Genomic DNA, 18782 nt, shown 5'->3' with positions numbered 1-18782 from the left:
GTCTGGTCCAGCGACGGTGGGTTTGTGCCCATAGGCAACGCTGTTGCCGGTGATGTCTGGCGAGGACCTTCCTTACAACAGGCCTACAAGCCCTCAGTCCAGCCTCTCTCAGCCTATTGCGGACAGTCTGAGCACTGATGGAGGGATTGTGTATCTCGGGCAGTTGTTGTTGCAATCCTATACCTGTCCCGCAGGTGTGATGTTTGGATGTACCGATCCTGTGCAGGTGTTGTTACATGTGGTCTGTCACTGCGAGGACGATCAGCTGTCCGTCCTGTCTCCCTGTTGTGCTGTCTTAGGTATCTCACAGTACGGACATTGCAATTTATTGCCCTGGCCACATCTGCAGTCCTCATGCCTCCTTGCAGCATGCCTAAGTTCACGCAGATGAGCAGGGACCCTGGGCATCTTTCTTTTGGTGTTTTTCAGAGTCAGTAGAAAGGCCTATTTAGTGTCCTAAGTTTTCATAACTGTGACCTTAATTGCCTATCGTCTGTAAGCTGTTTGTGTCTTAACCATTCTACAGGTGCATGTTCATTAATTGTTTATGGTTCATTGAACAAGCATGGTAAACAGTGTTTAAACCCTTTACAATGAAGATCTGTGAAGTTATTTGGATTTTTACAAATTTTCTTTGAAAGACAGGGTCCTGAAAAAGGAATGTTTATTTTTTTGCTGAGTTTAGTAGCCGTTTGGTATCAAGGATAAAACAAGAACAGTGTGCTATGATCCTGAGTTCAAAATTCGAAGAGCACATTTCGCAAGTGCAACATTGCCCTCTATAGGTAGAGTTAACACAAACACTCAATCAAAAACCATTTCATTGAGTTGTGCTATATACAGACCAACTGTGCCCAGATGGACAACACACCACCAAACAGTTTTAAATCAAATATACTTTATTAACCAACAACTATTTCTAAAACAAACACAAACGCATTCCAAACTGGGTCCCAATTGCTTCTTTTTGAAATGTCAGTAATATGCCTCAAGAGGAAATTAACAAGCTACATATTTTCAAATAATACAATGGGTTAACAAAGAACTTAGTCACAGGAAATGCTTACATAAAGAAACAAACATTTCAAAGTTCAGTCGTCTCTCTCCGAGCTGTCACCTCGACGAGGACTCCTCGAGGTAGAGTGGCTGAAAGAGAGAAAAAGAGAAATGAGTTTTCCCTCTTCATTTATTTGCTGTGCATTAAACCCAAATTAAAGTCATTACCTCAGCTGGGAGGAAAAACACACCTTCGTTTTTGAGGTGAATCTTTAGATTTTGAACAGTTGGGATTTAAAATATAATTTTAATTTTAGACCTCATTCTTAAGACTTCGACAATGGCAACTGGTAGCAAGCAAAGTATTTAAGGACCATGCATTTAATATAAGTTTGTCATGCAAATGTATTATTTTGGGGAATTTAAAGAATACAATTCAAATAACCTTTTAATACATATTTCACACATTGAACTGAAAGATGTGAATGTAATTGTTGTTGATTTATTGCTGAGTCTACCTTTCATTTGTAATGCTTAAGTAGCCTGACTTAATGAACCATCATGCATCTACACCGTTTAAACTGTATAGATAGACAACAATTTCATTGTCACGTTTTGCTGCTTATCATGCATTGTCAAACTGTTCCATAGCTCGTTTAGAGAGGAGAATGGTGGGAAGAAAATTGGGGTCAGACTCAATACTTCTGCATACCTCCTCGTGGGGGAACCAGACCTGAAGAAGTAAACATACAAGGCATTCAGATTCTTTAGATTTAAAGTGTCCCTTTTTCGTGCAAGTCATTTATTTATTTATCTACACCTTAAGATCACTTCTGTTACTTTTCCTGCAGTATGAACATTCAAAAGCTACATGGAATCGGATATTTCAAGACATATTTCAAACCACCTTCAATCTGATTGCTGGCCATGGGACTTGTCTGAATGGTCAAATCTGATTTATTTGCACTCAAGCTACTCTGTTGACAGTTTGACAAGAACATGACATTGTAGCTAACTGGCTTGTTAATCGTTTGGAAACAAATTAGTGAATGTGCTAGAAAGCTAAACCTCTACCTAACTAGCTAGTTGACTGCTGTGGCTAGTCAGCTTTGAAAGTTGGATCATCTTATCATTTGAGGCTTGATCTTACACTATGATTTTGAACATAAAAAGCAACTGGGAAACGTCCATGGCAGGCAAAGTTGTCACCTTAGTTTTCTACAAAGTGATGGGAAGCACGAGCACCACCACCAATCAGCCTACACCACCGTGCACACACCCGTTGTTACTATGACAACCAGTGTAACCATGACAGCAAACGACTGCTGTCTGTACACACACACACAAATGTACTTTTATTTAACCAGGCAAGTCAGTTAAGAACAAATTCTTATATACAATCACGGCCTACCAAAAGGCAAAAGGTCTCCTGTGAGGGCGGGGACTGGGATTACAAAATAAAATATAGGACGAAACACACATCACGACAAGAGAGACACCACAACACTACATAAAGAGAGACCTAAAGACAACAACATAGCATGGCAGCAACACATGACAACACAGCATGGTAGTAACACAACATGACAACAACAAGGTAGCAACAACATGGTAGCAGCACAAAACATAGTACAAACATTATTGGGTACATACAACAGCACAAAGGGCAAGTAAGATGTGGTCACAAGTACAACAGTCACTACTACAAAACGCATTTGAGAAACAAAACTGATTTGAGCATTAAGGTCTGCAGTGTGGACAAGGCTTCAGCCCTCACTTCAACTCAATGCACGGAGAGCCGAGTATCTGCGGGGTTTCGCTCTTCCCTTGTATTAGATTGATGAAATAAGTCACTAATTACACTGAACAAAAATATAAATCAATTGCATCAATTTCAAAGACTTTACTGAGTTACAGTTCATATAAGAAAATCAGTCCATTTAAATAAACTCATTCTGCCAAAAATCTATGGATTTCATATGGGAATATAGATATGCATCACTTGGTCACAGATATCTTCAAAAAAATTCAAAGGTGGCCTGTGGAATATTGTCACACACCTCTTCAATGGCTGTGCAAAGTTGCTGGATATTGGCGGGAACTGGAACGGGCTGTTGTACATGTCGATCCAGAGCATCCCAAACACGGGGCCATGCATTATCATACTGAAATATGAGGTAATGGTGGAGGATGAATTGCACGACAATGGGCCTCAGGATCTCGTCACGGTATCTCTGTGATTTCAAATTGCCAACAATAAAATGCAATTGTGTCCCTAGCCCCAGATACCCCTTAATGTACAAGACTACCTTCATAGATCTACTGCACTGGATCCAAGGTTCAAGTCCCTGTCTCACCTAGACCCTGCCCTACACCGGAGGACATACAGTGATCTCACCACTGAGATTGTGGTCACTGAAGAGGTAAAAATAAAAATAAGGGTGAATTACTTAAACAATAAATATACTGCAGTCTAATCTTAGTCTATGCTATTGCTATTAGAATCATCCATTTTTGATTTGGAATAATAATGGCTTTTATTAAAATGTTATTGCCACAATTATAGTTCTATGAAATACGAAAATAAATAATTAGTTTAATAGATCAAGTAATTTTCTCTGCAGGGTCAAGCCACAGAGCCGACAGGAGCAGACTCAGAGGCAACTCCTCCACAAAATAATTTGGCCATGAAGGAGCGTTTCAGGGAGACCTTTGCGAGCAAAGACACAGGCAAGATGTTTGCCAACACCATCAAAGAGGAGGCGGCATCCTACAATAGGCAAGTGGCATTCCAGTGGATGGTGATCCGCTGGCATGGTGGAAAAGTCAGCCCTCACATTGCCATGATGGCAAGGCCATACCTGGCACTACAGTTCCTAGCGAGAGGGTGTTCTCCACAGCAGGGGACATAGTGACTGCAAAGAGGTCTACCCTCTCCCCAGACAATGTAGACATAATCTTTTTGAAAAAGAATTTGAAGTTATAAGCTCAGGTCTGCTTTGCTTTAACTTTTTTTTTTATGATGTGGACACTATTGTTCAGTGTTGGATTCGACATTTTGAACATTTGAGATGTTAAAGACATGATAGATTAGACGTATAGTATATTAAGGAGTGAGATCTGTAGAAAGACAGAGTGGCTTTGGAACGTGTTGGGGGACGGGAGGAGAGCACCGTGTTGATACAGGAAAGACAGATGGACATCTGTGGATTAGGTGAAGGATGGGGTTGAGTTCAGGAGGTGAGGTCAGATCCCCTTAAGGGGGGCAATACGGGTTTGGTATCCTGTTACCCTTTTGGAGAGGATTGGAGAGAAGGAGGAACGTTTTAAGTGGGATGTATATAACTGTGATGGTGAGAAATGTCTTGCTGTCTGAATACAGCTGTACAGAACCTTTGGTAATAATTAAACTTGGTTAAGGTCCTTTAGTGTCCGTGAGTCATTTATTATCAAAAATAAGAACCTAACAAAAGGAAGAAGGTATCATGCCTGATATTGCACTTTAATTTAACAATTAAGTATTTAATGTTTTATTTGAAGATTGTATTTAAACATTGAAAAGTTCCTTGCTTTAAGTGTTCGTTAAGTAAAATGAAAAGCAGAGTTATATTTGTCTCCCTTTTCTTTGCTGATCCAAAAAAATGATCCGATCCGTTTAATCAGGTTCTTGATTAATCTGTCAGGTGGATGGATTATCTTGCCAAACTATTAATGCTCACTAACAGGAATGTAAACCAATTTGTGCACATACATTTGAGAGAAATAAGCTTTTTGTGGAACATTTCTGGGATCTTTTATTTCAGCTCATGAAACATGGGACAAACAATTATGTTCATAATTTTGTTCAATGTAGTAAGGAACTCTCCTCACCTGGTTGTCTCTCTCTTCATTTAAAAGGGAAAACCCGCAGACACCATGCCCTCCATAGAATGAGTTTGACATCTGCTTTAGTCTCTTAAGTCAGTGACATAATATATCAAGGGGACAAATGTCTAAATTGTAATACCTGAAACGGTCAACACCAACACAAAATTGTATTTTGTTGGGGTAGTGACAATCTTTGGGGATTGACATAATGCAGCAGTTTAAGTGTTAATTACTCAATTTATGTAGCTGCATTGTTGACAACAGCAACGAAACGCTGATCAAAGCATTGAAATAGTTATATTTCTCACCTGGTCTTTGCACGAGAAAGTGACCTAGACCTTGATCTGGACTTTGACCGAGATCTAAAAATAAATGAGGGGGAAAAGCATCAACACCCATCCTTTAATAAATAAGTGAACAATATTATTTTTTATTTAACCTTTATTTATTTATACACAATGTGGGATCTTTAAATAATGCAAGCAAGTCCATTTTTCTACAATTTACCTTGATCTCTTGGGGGTAAGGGCTCTCGATCTTCTAGGAGAACGAGAGCGGCGTGGAGAGAAGGATCTTGATCTAGAACATAGATATCAAAGCTGTTAGCCATTCCTGATCAACTACTCTATCATAATACCGTAACACATACAAATCTGTATATGTTTATGTGGTGAATGTATGTATGTGGAGTTATGTATAGCATAAGTGTAATTACAATTTAGTCTACTCCGAGTGTACAAAACATTAGGAACACCATCTCTTTCCATGACAACCCAGGGCTCCCCAACCCCTGTTCCTGAAGAGCTACCGTCCTGTAGGTTTTCACTACAACCCTAATCTAGCACACCTGATTCTAATAATTAGCTGTTTGAGCAGCTGAATCAGGTTAGTTTACAACTGGGGGTGGAGCAAAAACATACAGGAAGGTAGCTCTCCAGGAACAGGGTTGGAGAACCGTGACAGACCGACCAGGTGAAAGCTATGATCCCTTATTGATGTCACTTGTCACTTCAATCAGTGTAGAGATGAGAGGAGGGGGGGGGGAGTCCACCACCCAAAGGACATCCAGAGAACTTGACACAACCGTGGGAAACATTGGAATCAACATGGGCCAGCATCCCTGTGGAACACTTGACACCTTGTGGACTCCCCGACAAATTGAGGCTGTTCTAAGGGCAAAAGGGGGTGCAACTGAATATTAGGAAAGTGTCCCTAATGTTTTGTACACTCAGTGTATATACAGTGCATTTGGAAAGTATTCAGACCCCTTCCAATTTTCCACATTTTGTTTTGTTACAGCCTTATTAAAAAATAAATAATTTAAAAACATTTTCCTCATCAATCTACACACAATACCCCATGATGGCAAAGCGAAAACAGTTTTTTTTTTTTTTTATGCAAAAATAATATATAAAAACCTATTTACATAAGTATTCAGACCCTTTGCTATGAGACTCAAAATTGAGCTCAGGTAAATAAATAAAATCCAATTGTATTTGTCACATACACGTGTTTAGCAGATGTTATAGCAGGTGTAGCGAAATGCTTGTGTTTCTAGCTCCAACAGTGCAGTAGTATCTAACAAATAATATCTAACACAGGGCTGCCCAACCCTCTTCCTGGATATCTACTGTCCTGTAGGTTTTCAGTCCAACCCTAATTTAGCATATCTGATTCAGCTAGTTAAGGTCTTGTTGAGCAACTAATAAGTAGAACCAGATGTGTTAAATTACACGGAACCCAAACCGGCTGCGCGTGTGCGCCATCGTGCATACATTTATTTTGTCCCCCCACACCACACGTTTTTCAGGGGGTATAACCAATGAGGAGATGGCACGTGGATACCTGCTTCTGTAAACCAATGAGGAGATGCACTGCAAGTCCTGCATCTCCCAATCTGCGTCACAAATAAAACTGACTTCTATTTTAGCCCTTAGCAACGCAGACGCACGTTGCTGCGCCCGAGCAATAATTGAATAATATAGATTCCTACATTTATTTTGCAACACTCACACACGCGAGCAGTGTAATCAGGGTATTAAGGTTGGACGGAAAACCCACAGGATGGTAGATCTCCAGGAAGAGGGTTGGGCAGCCCTGATCTAACAATTTCACAACAATACACACAAATCTAAATGAAATGAATGGAATTAAGAATATATAAATATTTGGGCGAGCAATGTCAGAGCGGTATGAAGTAAGATATAGTGGAATAGGATATAATACAGTATATACATGAGATGAGTAATGCAAAATATGTAAACATTATTAAAGTGACTATTGTTCCATTGTTAAAGTGGACAGTGATGATTTAAGTCTATGTATTAAAGCAGCAGCCTCTAATGTGCTAGTGATGGCTATTTAACAGTCTGATGGCCTTGAGATAGAAGCTGTTTTTCAGTCTCTCGGTCCAGCTTTGATGCACCTGTACTGATCTCGCCTTCTGGATGATAGCGGGGTGAACAGGCAGTGGCTCGGGTGGTTGCTGTCCTTGATGATATTTTTGTTCTTCCTGTGACATCGGGTGAGGTAGGTGTCCTGGAGGGCAGGTAGTTTGCCCCTGGTGATGCGTTGGGCAACCACACCACCCTCTGGAGAGCCCTGCAGTTGCCGGTGGTGCAGTTTCCGTACCAGGCGGTGATACAACCCGACAGGATGCTCTCAATTGTGTATCTGTAAAAGTTTGTGAGGGTTTTAGGTGTAAAGCCACATTTCAACAGCCTCCTGAGGTTGAAGAGGCGCTGGTGCGCCTTGTTCACCACACTATCTGTGTGGAAATGGTGGACCATTTCAGCTCGTCAGTGATGTGTACACCGAGGAACTTGAAGCTTTCCACCTTAACTACTGCGGTCCCGTCGATGTGGATGGGGGGGGGGGGTGCTCCCTCTGCTGAAGTCCACGATTAGCTCCTTTGTTGAAATAACCTGTTTCCATTGATCAGTCTTGAGATGTTTCTACAACTTGATTCTGCAGCAGTGAAAGTCCACAAGAACACAGTGGCCTCAATCATTCTTAAATGAAAGAAGTTTGGAACCACCAAACTCTTCTTAGAGCCGGCCGCCCAGCCAAACTGAGCAATCAGGGGAGAAGGGCCTTGGTCAGGGAGGTGACCAAGAACCGAATGGTTACTCTGACAATGCTCCAAAGTTTTGCTGTGGAGATGAAGGACAACCATCTCTGCAGCACTCCAATGAGGTCTTAATCCCTACGGGGAAGCAAGGTGGTGGCAGCATCATGCTGTGGGGATGTTGTTAATCGGCAGGGACTGGAAGACTAGTCAGGATGAAGGGAAAGATGAACCTTAAGACTGGGTCGAAGGTTCACCTTCCAACAGGACAATGACCCTAAGCACACAGCCAAGACAACGCAGGAGTGGCTACGGGACAAGTCTCTGAATGTCCTTGAGTGGCTCAGACAGAGGCACCACTTGAACATCTCTGGAGACCTGAAAATAGCTGTGCAGTGACGCTCCCCATCCAACCTGACAGAGCTTGAGAGGATCTGCAGAGAAGAATGTGAGAAACTCCACAAATACAGGTGTGCCAAGCTTGTAGCATCATAGCCAAGAAGACTCGAGGCTGTAATTGCTGCCAAAGGTGCTTCAACAAAGTACTGAGTAAAGGGTCTGAATACTTATGTAAATGTGATTTTATATATATATATTTTTCTTTTACATTTGCAACATTTCTAAAAACCTGTTTTTCCTTTGAGGACCAAGAATAGACCCCTGAGGAACCATTGATGATTGAGGAAGTTGGACAACAGCGCCTTTGGAACAAGAAAGGACAATGCATAAGAGCGCTCACCTCCTGCCACGGTCCCGGCTGCGAGAGCGAGAGTACCTCCTCCCACCGGACCTGGAGTGAGACCGGGACCTAAACCACATCCAAACGAGGGGGAGGGAGGGAGGGAAAGAAGGACAGTTCAGAGCAGGCCCCGCGAAGCCCCACATAAGACTGCCTTAGTCTGTTTTTATTTCTAACCTGACCACTGACAACAACAATCACCCTAAGCCCACTGACACTCACTCAAATCAACACACAAAAAGGGGGGGGGATTACATTAGATTTAACATTACACGTGCAATGATACTGGTAGTAGGAGTCACTATATAGACATAGCTGTTCATGGCGCTAACGTATCCTGCTTAAAGCAGGCCTTTCAGTTCTCTAGTAAAGAGTGGAAGAGAGGAATGTTATTGTCAAGTCATACATTACATTGGAAATAAAAACACATTAATTGGTACTTGAAATAAACCTTGCAAGATTGCCCGGTTGACCCACTTTGGACCAAGGTTCGAGCAGATCTAGGCGATCTAGAAGTATCTATCAGCCGACCTCTGCATCTAGTCGTGTTCTTCGATTTCTAACGATGATGGTCGTATTGACAGCCAAATCGCTTGATTGAGACTTGATAGATGCAAGGCGATTTTTCTAGACGGGACCATGGTCTACCAGGTTGTCCTCTTTACAAAACCCCAGGCCCAAATTGATAACCAAATCATCTGGTGCATTGTCAGCCCTCTATGAAATCTTTAAGGTGCAGCTAGATGTGGCAGTTGCTTGAGAAGGGGAGGTCTGGCTGATCGATCAACCCCATGGTCATAGAAGGATCAAAAGTGTGGAATTTGCTAGATGCCTCATGAAATCGTTAAGGATCGTGACACTCTGAATCAAACGACGAAACCTGAAATGTTTTGACCAGGTGAGTTGTTAACAAAAAGATTCCCACATAACAGTTCAGAAGTATTTCCATATTTTAAAAGGGATTAAGTGACAAGTGGAGACAAAAGTAGCAACAACAACAGGTAGCCTAGACACAGGCAGTTTGTCAAGATTGTATAATAATCATCTTTACTTCTTTTTAAATCTACATAAGACACTGAAAAATCAAGACAATGAAAAATAAGCAACAACTACCAAAATAAGAAAAAAGACCAAAATCTGATGCATTGGTTAAGGAGGCATACCTGCTCCTCCTGCGTCGACTGTAGCGGTGGCAGTCGTAGGCATAGTGCCCCCGCTCACCACACTCATAGCACTTGTCGTTGGAGTCAAAGGGCCGGTTGGTGGGCGCACGCTCGTACCGAGATCGCCGCGGCATCCCTGTAGATAATTCAACTCGAACTCGAGATCCAGAAATTAACCTGAAAGGACAGTCAGTTCAACAGTAAGCAAATTGCACAATGGCATAGTTCACTTTAAAGAGGACATGACGAAACCCATCTAAAGCGTAACAAGCATTTAGGAACATGCCTAAAGTGTTTCATCTGGATAGCAGCAAATGCGTAACAAGATCATACCAGCTACCTGCTTTACTGTCTACTGATAGATGTCCCTAAACCAATAAAATGCTTCAATATTTGCAAAGAGCAAACTACATTATTGACTGGCAAACGTCAACAACACTGGTGCCCTCTGAGCCCTTTCAGCTTGTAGGTCTTGGAGAGTAGGCTAAACTTGGGGGCGAAGTCTGGAGTCTTGAGGTACCACTTACTTGCCGTCAAGGCCACGGACCGCATCTTCTGCATCCCGGGTGTCTTCAAACTCCACAAAGGCAAACCCTGGGGGGTTCCTAGCAATCCACACTGTTCTCAAGGGTCCGTAATACCCAAACGCCCGCTCTAGCTCTCCTTTCCCTGCACCAGTGCCCAGGTTACCGACGTAAACCTTAGCGTCTGCAAAGGAAAAATAGAAAGAGGTGCCACCACTGCTGCAACTCACTGATTCTGTTCCGAGAGACCTTTGATTTCCCACTCCCCTAAGCTCAGTATCAAAAGTAACTGCACAAATTGCATTGAAATGCGGTCCTCTCAAGGCATCCCATGTATTGAGGTCAGTGAACGATTAGCATAGAGTTGGCCTGAGGCAGTTCCTCATGCTATGTGGTCTAAAATTAATTATGTGTCAGGCATATGAACATAATATTGTGTGCTTTTCCACATAACAATGAGCTGCGTGTAGTGATTTCCTGCTATTACGTATCACCGAAATCACACTTGAGCAAATATTTGAAGCCTGAAAATGTGATAAATTAGGCAAAGAATCAACCTTAAGCAGTTTAGCCTGAAGACCTGGCATTGACTTGCATTGAATTCCACGTCGGGCAGAAATATGCGTTTGGATCAGGAAAGTTCCCTCTCACGACCTCTACAAGCCAAAATATTGAATATTTTCGTGATATCCAAGAAACACTGTCCAACTGGCGACCGAAGTCAGCTTACAGCCACCCGGCCCGCCACAAAGAGGAAAAGCTCAAAGGCCTAACCCGGACGTCGCTTGGATAATTGTGCGCTGCCTCATGGGTCTCCCGGTCACGGCCGGCTGTGACAACAGATTAAATGATATTTTTACTCACTTTACCGGTTGTCCATGTGGTTGGTCCTTTTGCAGGTAGGAATGTGAGCTATTATATCGACAGGAAGTATAATTACATAAACTTTTCACAGCCCTGGTAGTGTGTTCAGATTTAGATCACTTGAAGCATGTGCACAAGAGACGCATGCTCGTGCATGTGTTTACATGGTTCCGCGCATGCTTCAGGTGATAGAAATCTGAACGCACTACCAGCGCCTTAAAGTTCATTGAAGTATACTTTCCTGTGAATATGTCTCATATTCTTACAGACAACCTGTTAAGTCATTCAACATTCTGGCTTGTGAGAGGACATTTTTCAAACAAATGTATGGCATTAATCTCAGACTGTGAACCAGAGCTATCACAGTGCAGTTGAAACAAAGCGATCCCCGCCCCTGTTTTGTTAAAAAGCTGAGGGATGGGGCTGGAGAAATGTAACCAATCTCAAATCCATAGAGCAATGGATATAAAGAATGACCATCTATGATATCACATGTATAGTTTTAACCATGTTTTGAGGCTTTTACATCTAGTGTTTGTTAACATTTACATGGTTTGCAAACATTGGAGTAAAACATGCTTATATTTTGAGTTCTGATGGGGTACAACAGTTGAACTATGGTCATGAGGCATTTAAGCTGCAATAGGTTACTTTTTGTTATGGAAAATATCTTTCACAGCGGTTTAGATGGTACAATGATTCTCTACACAATGACTGATTGTTTTGTCACAAACTGAAATTAAGTAAATTAATATAATTTTAGCAACAGGAAATTGCGGAGCGATCTGCATATTGCACCTTTAAATTCTTCAAGAATCAATGGGCACATTTCATTCATTTATAGGTCCACAAATGGATGTAGCAACTGCAGATTGCCCCCATTAAAACATTTTGATCGAAAAATAGCTACTTAATAAAGCAATTGATTAGCAAATCGGGTGTGCTAGGAAAGCTAAATACGCCTAATGTAGCTAGCTAGTCAACCAAGCATGAGATTATCTTCACGTATACGGAGTTTGACGTCAATATATATTTTTGTCTACTATTGAACATGCGTTCGGTTAGCCTTTTGTGCAGTATTTTGTGATGTTAAAATCCGTTATGCTATTTAGTTTACCTCCTCCGTTTCGACCGTGTCTTGACATGATTCAAGGCCCGCTTTACAATCAATCTGCGCATGTGCCTGTCAAACACATTCTCCTGAGAGGACGGTCAGACAGGACGGCTCACAAAATGCACTCTTGCAATACAATAAAATGCCAAATCACTCTTATTTCATACCATGAACCACACAGTACAGTATTAGGTTGGTGAAGGTATTTAATTATTCGGTCCGGACCCTTTGGAATTGTATCACTGTTTACAACGACACATTTGACCGTCGGACATATTCAAGCCAGCTAGCCAGCTCTAGCACCTGATTTGAAAATTGAAGTCCAGTGTAGGTTATTCTCGGTCAGTATACTGAAACAGTCATGGACATGTGGCGTCAACTGAAGCCACTGGAGTGGTGTAGATATGTCAACAAAGAGGTCAAAGTGACAGCAACATCATGGTTGGGTTAGGCTAGCTCGTTCCTGGCTCTGCCCACCTTGCTTGTTCGGTCCACTATGACTCATTGTTTCCATTTGATACTACGGGCTGTGGTCTATCTTGGTTTAGTTATACAAATCTGAGGCCTACAACATGTTGCTCCAGAGCCAGTACTGTTTTTCCTTCAGACAAGAATGTGTCAAAACTTTGTTCATTTGCGCAATGTCTCAAGTTCACATGTCCAAACTCACAAAAAATGACATTTGGTAGCTGCTACCTATTTATGTGTAACTTTATGAGCTGGATTGCCTGTCTTCGCTAACGAGCGAATTGGTTTCGGTAATAGCGTATTATACCAATATGAAAATCTGGATACTCTCCAACCCTACCAACAATACATGAGGAATCTCATCCTTACACATTGAGCTACAGTATTACATTGTGTGTTATAACAGATGTTGGGGTCGATTTGGAATGGGCACTTGACACAGAGAAGAAGGGTTTTATGTAATGTCACAGCCAAATAAGTATAACACAGTGCGCTACAATGATAGGCCTCAACAGCAGTCATACTGGAGCTTAACGTTTTTCAAAGCATCTTACGTGGTTACTGTCATGAATGCCATAACCTTGTTTAAATATGATAAGATTGGGTTATTCTTGCCTCATTTAGCTAGAAAATCATTTTCATAAATGTGTTATACTTTGTGATATTCATATTCTATTCCCAGAACATTGTTACACTGCCTGTGTATGAAATCACATCCTCATGACATATCAGCTTATGTCTTATCTATTATTCTCTATTATTCACCTTTCTTATCACTACATACCCACCTACAATAAAACACAGGAATGAAGAGAGAAATGGTCCCGTAATAGTGTAGTTTATTGAATGGTGGAACTGTAGAGGGGGAGAAAGAGAAGGAGAGGGAGGGATAGATAGAGAGAAAGAAGGATAGGGAAGGGGATTCTCAAATGGGAAAAAGTCCATCCTCTCCTCCATTCCTGTCCTCTTCTACACTGTGACCCGGAAACCAAAAATTGTTCACCATATGTAGGATGGTATCAATTCGGAGGAGTTTCCTCCTCTCCTCCATAGCCTAAGCACAGATGTATCCTCCCGGCAGTTAACACGAAAGTGTTTTAAAATTCAATCAGTTATTGTTTTCTCTGAGAAAAGCATGCCCATAGTTAAAAAATAATACACTACTTATCCCTCTATAAAATGTCTAGTGTAACTATCAAAATGTATTTTTACCACTTAACACATGTATTTTGGGATTACTCCATTGTAAATGTAATTTGCCTGATGACGTGCTAGTGGAGAGTCATTTCATTTAAGCATATTTGTTTCCAGGAGGGCGAGGAGAGGATGGAGGTGAGGACGCGAGGAGTTGAGCAAAACCAATGGAGATTCTCCCATTGAGGGACAGAGATACAGAGGAAAGGGCAAAGAGGAACAGTGAGGGAGGAAGGGAGAGGCAGGTTGGCAGTCCTCTCTTTGCACTACAGATACAGGAGGCTTCATAGGCTCAGCTGGACCTGAAGGAAAGCACTCAGCCACTGTAGCCCTCCAAACAGCGACCTGTGTTAACCTCATTGCAATACTAACCCTTGCTTTGTGCACAGCGATATAGGGGGAACTTCTTATGTATTGTACTAAAGGAGTGTAACAGTATAACTTTAGTCCGTCCCCTCGGCCCCTGGTTCGAGCCCGGGTATGGGCCTCTGCACACATCAACAACAGTCACCCACGAAGCATCGTTACCCATCGCTCCACAAAAGAGGGACTGTTGATCTTAGCCTACTGGATGAGGCACTTTTAGTTGACCCGACTGACTACATGCCAAAAGATTAGTCTGTCACCCGCTCTTGGACAGTGCTGGACAGTATCCTGACTGTTACCATGATCCTTGGTCTTATTTCCCTTGGCGTGTGCACCCACTACGTACAAAGGCGCACACGTGCAATGGAAGACCACATTTCAGGCTTCAAACATAAAGATATAAAACTGTATTTTTTTGTGAAGCATCAACAACAAGTGGGACACAATCATGAAGTGGAACGACATTTATTGAATATTTCAAACTTTTTTAACCAATCAAAAACTGAAAAATTGGGCGTGCAAAATTATTCAGCCCCTTTACTTTCAGGGCAGCAAACTCTCTCCAGAAGTTCAGTGAGGATCTCTGAATGATCCAATGTTGACCTAAATGACTAATGATGATAAATACAATCCACCTGTGTGTAATCAAGTCTCCGTATAAATGCACCTGCACTGTGATAGTCTCAGAGGTCCGTTAAAAGCGCAGAGAGCATCATGAAGAACAAGGAACAGACCAGGCAGGTCCGAGATACTGTTGTGAAGAAGTTTAAAGCCGGATTTGGATACAAAAAGATTTCCCAAGCTTTAAACATCCCAAGGAGCACTGTGCAAGCGATAATATTGAAATGGAAGGAGTATCAGACCATTGCAAATCTACCAAGACCTGGCCGTCCCTCTAAACTTTCAGCTCATACAAGGAGAAGACTGATCAGAGATGCAGCCAAGAGGCCCATGATCACTCTGGATGAACTGCAGAGATCTACAGCTGAGGTGGGAGACTGTCCATAGGACAACAATCAGTCGTATATTGCACAAATCTGGCCTTTATGGAAGAGTGGCAAGAAGAAAGCCATTTATTAAAAATATCCATAAAAAGTGTTGTTTAAAGTTTGCCACAAGCCACCTGGGAGACACACCAAACATGTGGAAGAAGGTGCTCTGGTCAGATGAAACCAAAATGGAACTTTTTGGCAACAATGCAAAATGTTATGTTTGGCGTAAAAGCAACACAGCCCATCACCCTGAACACACCATCCCCACTGTCAAACATGGTGGTGGCAGCATCATGGTTTGGTCCTGCTTTTCTGCAGCAGGGACAGGGAAGATGATTAAAATTGATGGGAAGATGGATGGAGCCAAATACAGGACCATTCTGGAAGAAAACCTGATGGAGTCTGCAAAAGACCTGAGACTGGGACGGAGATTTGTCTTCCAACAAGACAATGATCCAAAACATAAAGCAAAATCTACAATGGAATGGTTCAAAAATAAACATATCCAGGTGTTAGAATGGCCAAGTCAAAGTCCAGACCTGCATCCAATCGAGAATCTGTGGAAAGAACTGAAAACTGCTGTTCACAAATGCTCTCCATCCAACCTCACTGAGCTCGAGCTGTTTTGCAAGGAGGAATGGGAAAAAATGTCAGTCTCTCGATGTGCAAAACTGATAGAGACATACCCCAAGCGACTTACAGCTGTAATCGCAGCAAAAGGTGGCGCTACAAAGTATTAACTTAAGGGGGCTGAATAATTTTGCACGCCCAATTTTTCAGTTTTTTATTTGTTAAAAAAGTTTGAAATATCCAATAAATGTCGTTCCACTTCATGATTGTGTCCCACTTGTTGTTGATTCTTCACAAAATAAATACAGTTTTATATCTTTATGTCTGAAGCCTGAAATGTGGCAAAAGGTCGCAAAGTTCAAGGGGGCCGAATACTTTCGCAAGGCACTGTATACTAGGATCACCTGTGGAACGGAAACGATCCGATTTTCGGAAAGTTGGCAATAGATCCTGAAACCCCAACAGGGGGTCCATCCACAGCATCCTCAGTTTCCTCTCCCGAATTCACTAGCACAGTCCTGTAATGTCCCCAATGTAAGCTTTGCCATTCAGGGTGCCATTTTTCAAAGTGCCTTAAATAGCCACCTTCAAGTTGGATCGCCCTAGATATGACAGAGACAATGCCATGATAGAGTAATTTAGCCAAGACCTTGGACATATATAGAACATAGTCCAAATTATATGAATAAGGTGTGGTAGCTATATTTTGTATATCTCTTGTTTATGTTTTTATTCATTTTGTTTCATTTCCTTTGACATTTAGGAAGTGATAGAGCCATAAACAAGTTCACCATTCAACCACCAGTTAGAGCCACAACGGCGCTCATTTGGGGAAGAAATGTAATGACGTATTGACTGAGTGTGGTGCGTTATTAACATCTGCCCAAGTTACTGCCTAGATCCACTAGCCGGGACAACCGGACAACTGGCTGGGAACACAGAGCCAACGCTGGACCTCCCATGTCCGTTCTGGTGGTGATCTGCAGCTGGCAGAAATCCTACCAGGGTAAATCACCAGGAGGGGACTGCTACAATGATCCACAAACCAGGAAAGCTGATGTTCATATGGTGTGTTGCAACATGCAGAATCCTTCCAAGTTTAACCCACTAGAGGGGGACTGTCACGACTGGATTGTTCGGGTCAGGTTACAGTGGACCACACTCCTACAAGAGACATCTGTCACACCCACCAGAGGGGGAGAGATCGAGAGCTATGGAGGTGGGGGGTTTTATGACACCTCACGCCCATTGAATATCTTAAGGCAGCAAACAAAATCCCTTTGTCCTCTCACTTTGGAGGAATGGAATGTATGATGGGCCTATGGAGAACCTACCTCAGAACAGTAACATGCAATAAATGGACTTTGGGACAATGTGTTTCGACAGCCAAAATGGTAGTAATGACAATAGATGGAATATGAAAATTATGTTTTTGTTAAAGTTAAATGACGTTATAACAAAAACATTGTAATTTGAAGAGTTTTCACAATATGTACCTGATGTTTGCATAATGTGCGTTGTGTGGAAAATGTCCAGATCAAAGAGAAAGTTTTTGTAAAGATGAAATGTGAAGTTTGTCTAAATTGGAGGCGGAAACGCCCATTTCTGACCCAAGGGTATAAAATATGTAGGTTAAGAATTAACATTATGACTAGATGACCACGAGCTGCAGCCAAGGTCCGATTAGCTGTAACCTCAAAACGCAACACGAGGTTGAAGACAACCTTTTAACAATCTATGCTATGGATGAGTAGTTGTTTCTAAGAGTGTGAATTCAAGCAGGACCACCCGGTTACCACTCTCCAAGGAATCATGTGTCTAAACTGTTTTCACTCCTACGTCGGAGCCCTGAGCTACATGGCTGGCTGTCCTCAGAAGACCCCTTTTCAGAACAAGGGCAAGGAAACAGACCACTAAGACAAAGGACACTGTCATCGTGTGGACAACAGAAGTGATGCCATCAGAGAAGGCAAACCCGGTCCATGAAGAGATACCCCATCAGAGACCTTTGACACGTAATTACATCATTATATTCTTACCCATAAGAGCGGCCGTTCGGGGCAAGGTTAGGGTTAAAATAATCATAGTTTACAAATGTACCCAAGTGTGCTTTTCTCTCGTGCACTCTTTTTCTCTCTATTTTTAAATCCCCATTTTGTGTAACACGTGTCATATTGTGTTGGCCCGCTAGGGACCTGTTTCATTGTACTAAGTTCTAATCAATAGCCTAGACTGTGTGTTTGTGTATGTGCATCTTATATTATCATTTTAGCTTGTTAGTAAATAAAATAATCAACTCAACTGGTGTGGGACAGACTTATTTAGTGGGACTCATGTTTGAGCAAATTCCCGGATTATGCCACATTCAGAATGAGACTGTAGAGGAAATTAATTAATTAGCGGCTGTTGTAAAATCGATATTCTGAGTTAATTTGGCAAATAGAAATTGAATAACACCAAACTTTTCCATGGTGCCCCAGGTTACTGAGTTAATAATTACCTGATTAATTTAATCACGTAATTATAAACAGTTAATCATTCGATGAACAGCAGTCGTCACAATCAATCCAACGTCCAGACACAGCCATGGCATACTGACGATTTTGCAGTCCGAACCCGGAACAGCAGAAAAAATGAGACACAGAGGGGAGAACACAAAGCACATACTTTGGTTGACCTTATTTGTAGAGTTTGGGGACAATTCCCTATAATATAGTAATGCATGGGTTTCTTTGGGTCATAAGAAATGTGGTAATAAAACAGAGATTATATGATTACAACGAAACAGAGAAGCACTCACTTTTTCATCTCTGTAATCAGTTTCGCTAAATTTGCTTCACTGATCAGAGCGTCCATCT

General features: G+C 41.8%; 1 protein-coding gene across 5 annotated transcripts; it reads right to left on the bottom strand.

The window, feature by feature from the left end:
* Positions 1-881: 881 nt before the first annotated feature.
* LOC139364534 (serine/arginine-rich splicing factor 7-like) lies at positions 882-18782 on the bottom strand. 5 transcript variants are annotated; one of them, XM_071101335.1, is made up of 8 exons: positions 12338-12391; positions 10360-10540; positions 9833-10009; positions 8670-8738; positions 5371-5442; positions 5172-5225; positions 1709-1729; positions 882-1146 (listed from the first exon to the last, which is right to left on the bottom strand). In XM_071101335.1, exons 1-8 carry the CDS (start codon positions 12363-12365, stop codon positions 1092-1094), a joined length of 657 nt encoding a protein of 218 aa, XP_070957436.1. In that variant the 5' UTR covers positions 12366-12391; the 3' UTR covers positions 882-1091. The 5 variants fall into 5 exon arrangements, with proteins under 5 accessions (XP_070957436.1, XP_070957437.1, XP_070957435.1 ...); XM_071101336.1 differs by lacking the exon at positions 1709-1729; XM_071101334.1 differs by lacking the exon at positions 882-1146 and having other exon boundaries at positions 1378-1729.

This window comes from Oncorhynchus clarkii, chromosome 13 (assembly GCF_045791955.1).
Source record: "Oncorhynchus clarkii lewisi isolate Uvic-CL-2024 chromosome 13, UVic_Ocla_1.0, whole genome shotgun sequence".
NCBI lineage: Eukaryota > Metazoa > Chordata > Actinopteri > Salmoniformes > Salmonidae > Oncorhynchus > Oncorhynchus clarkii.
This window is presented reverse-complemented; position numbering and strand designations above follow the sequence as displayed.

Bases quoted from the DNA above. Each gene is read 5' to 3' on its own strand.
- LOC139364534 (XM_071101334.1), bottom strand. From the start codon at position 12,365: ATGTCAAGACACGGTCGAAACGGAGGAG. The intron at 5,443-8,669 runs GTGAGCGCTCTT...TCTATGTTCTAG, and splicing joins AGCCGGGACCGTGGCAGGAG to ATCAAGATCCTTCTCTCCAC. The intron at 1,730-5,171 runs GTGAGAAATATA...TTACTTCTTCAG, and splicing joins CTTTCTCGTGCAAAGACCAG to GTCTGGTTCCCCCACGAGGA.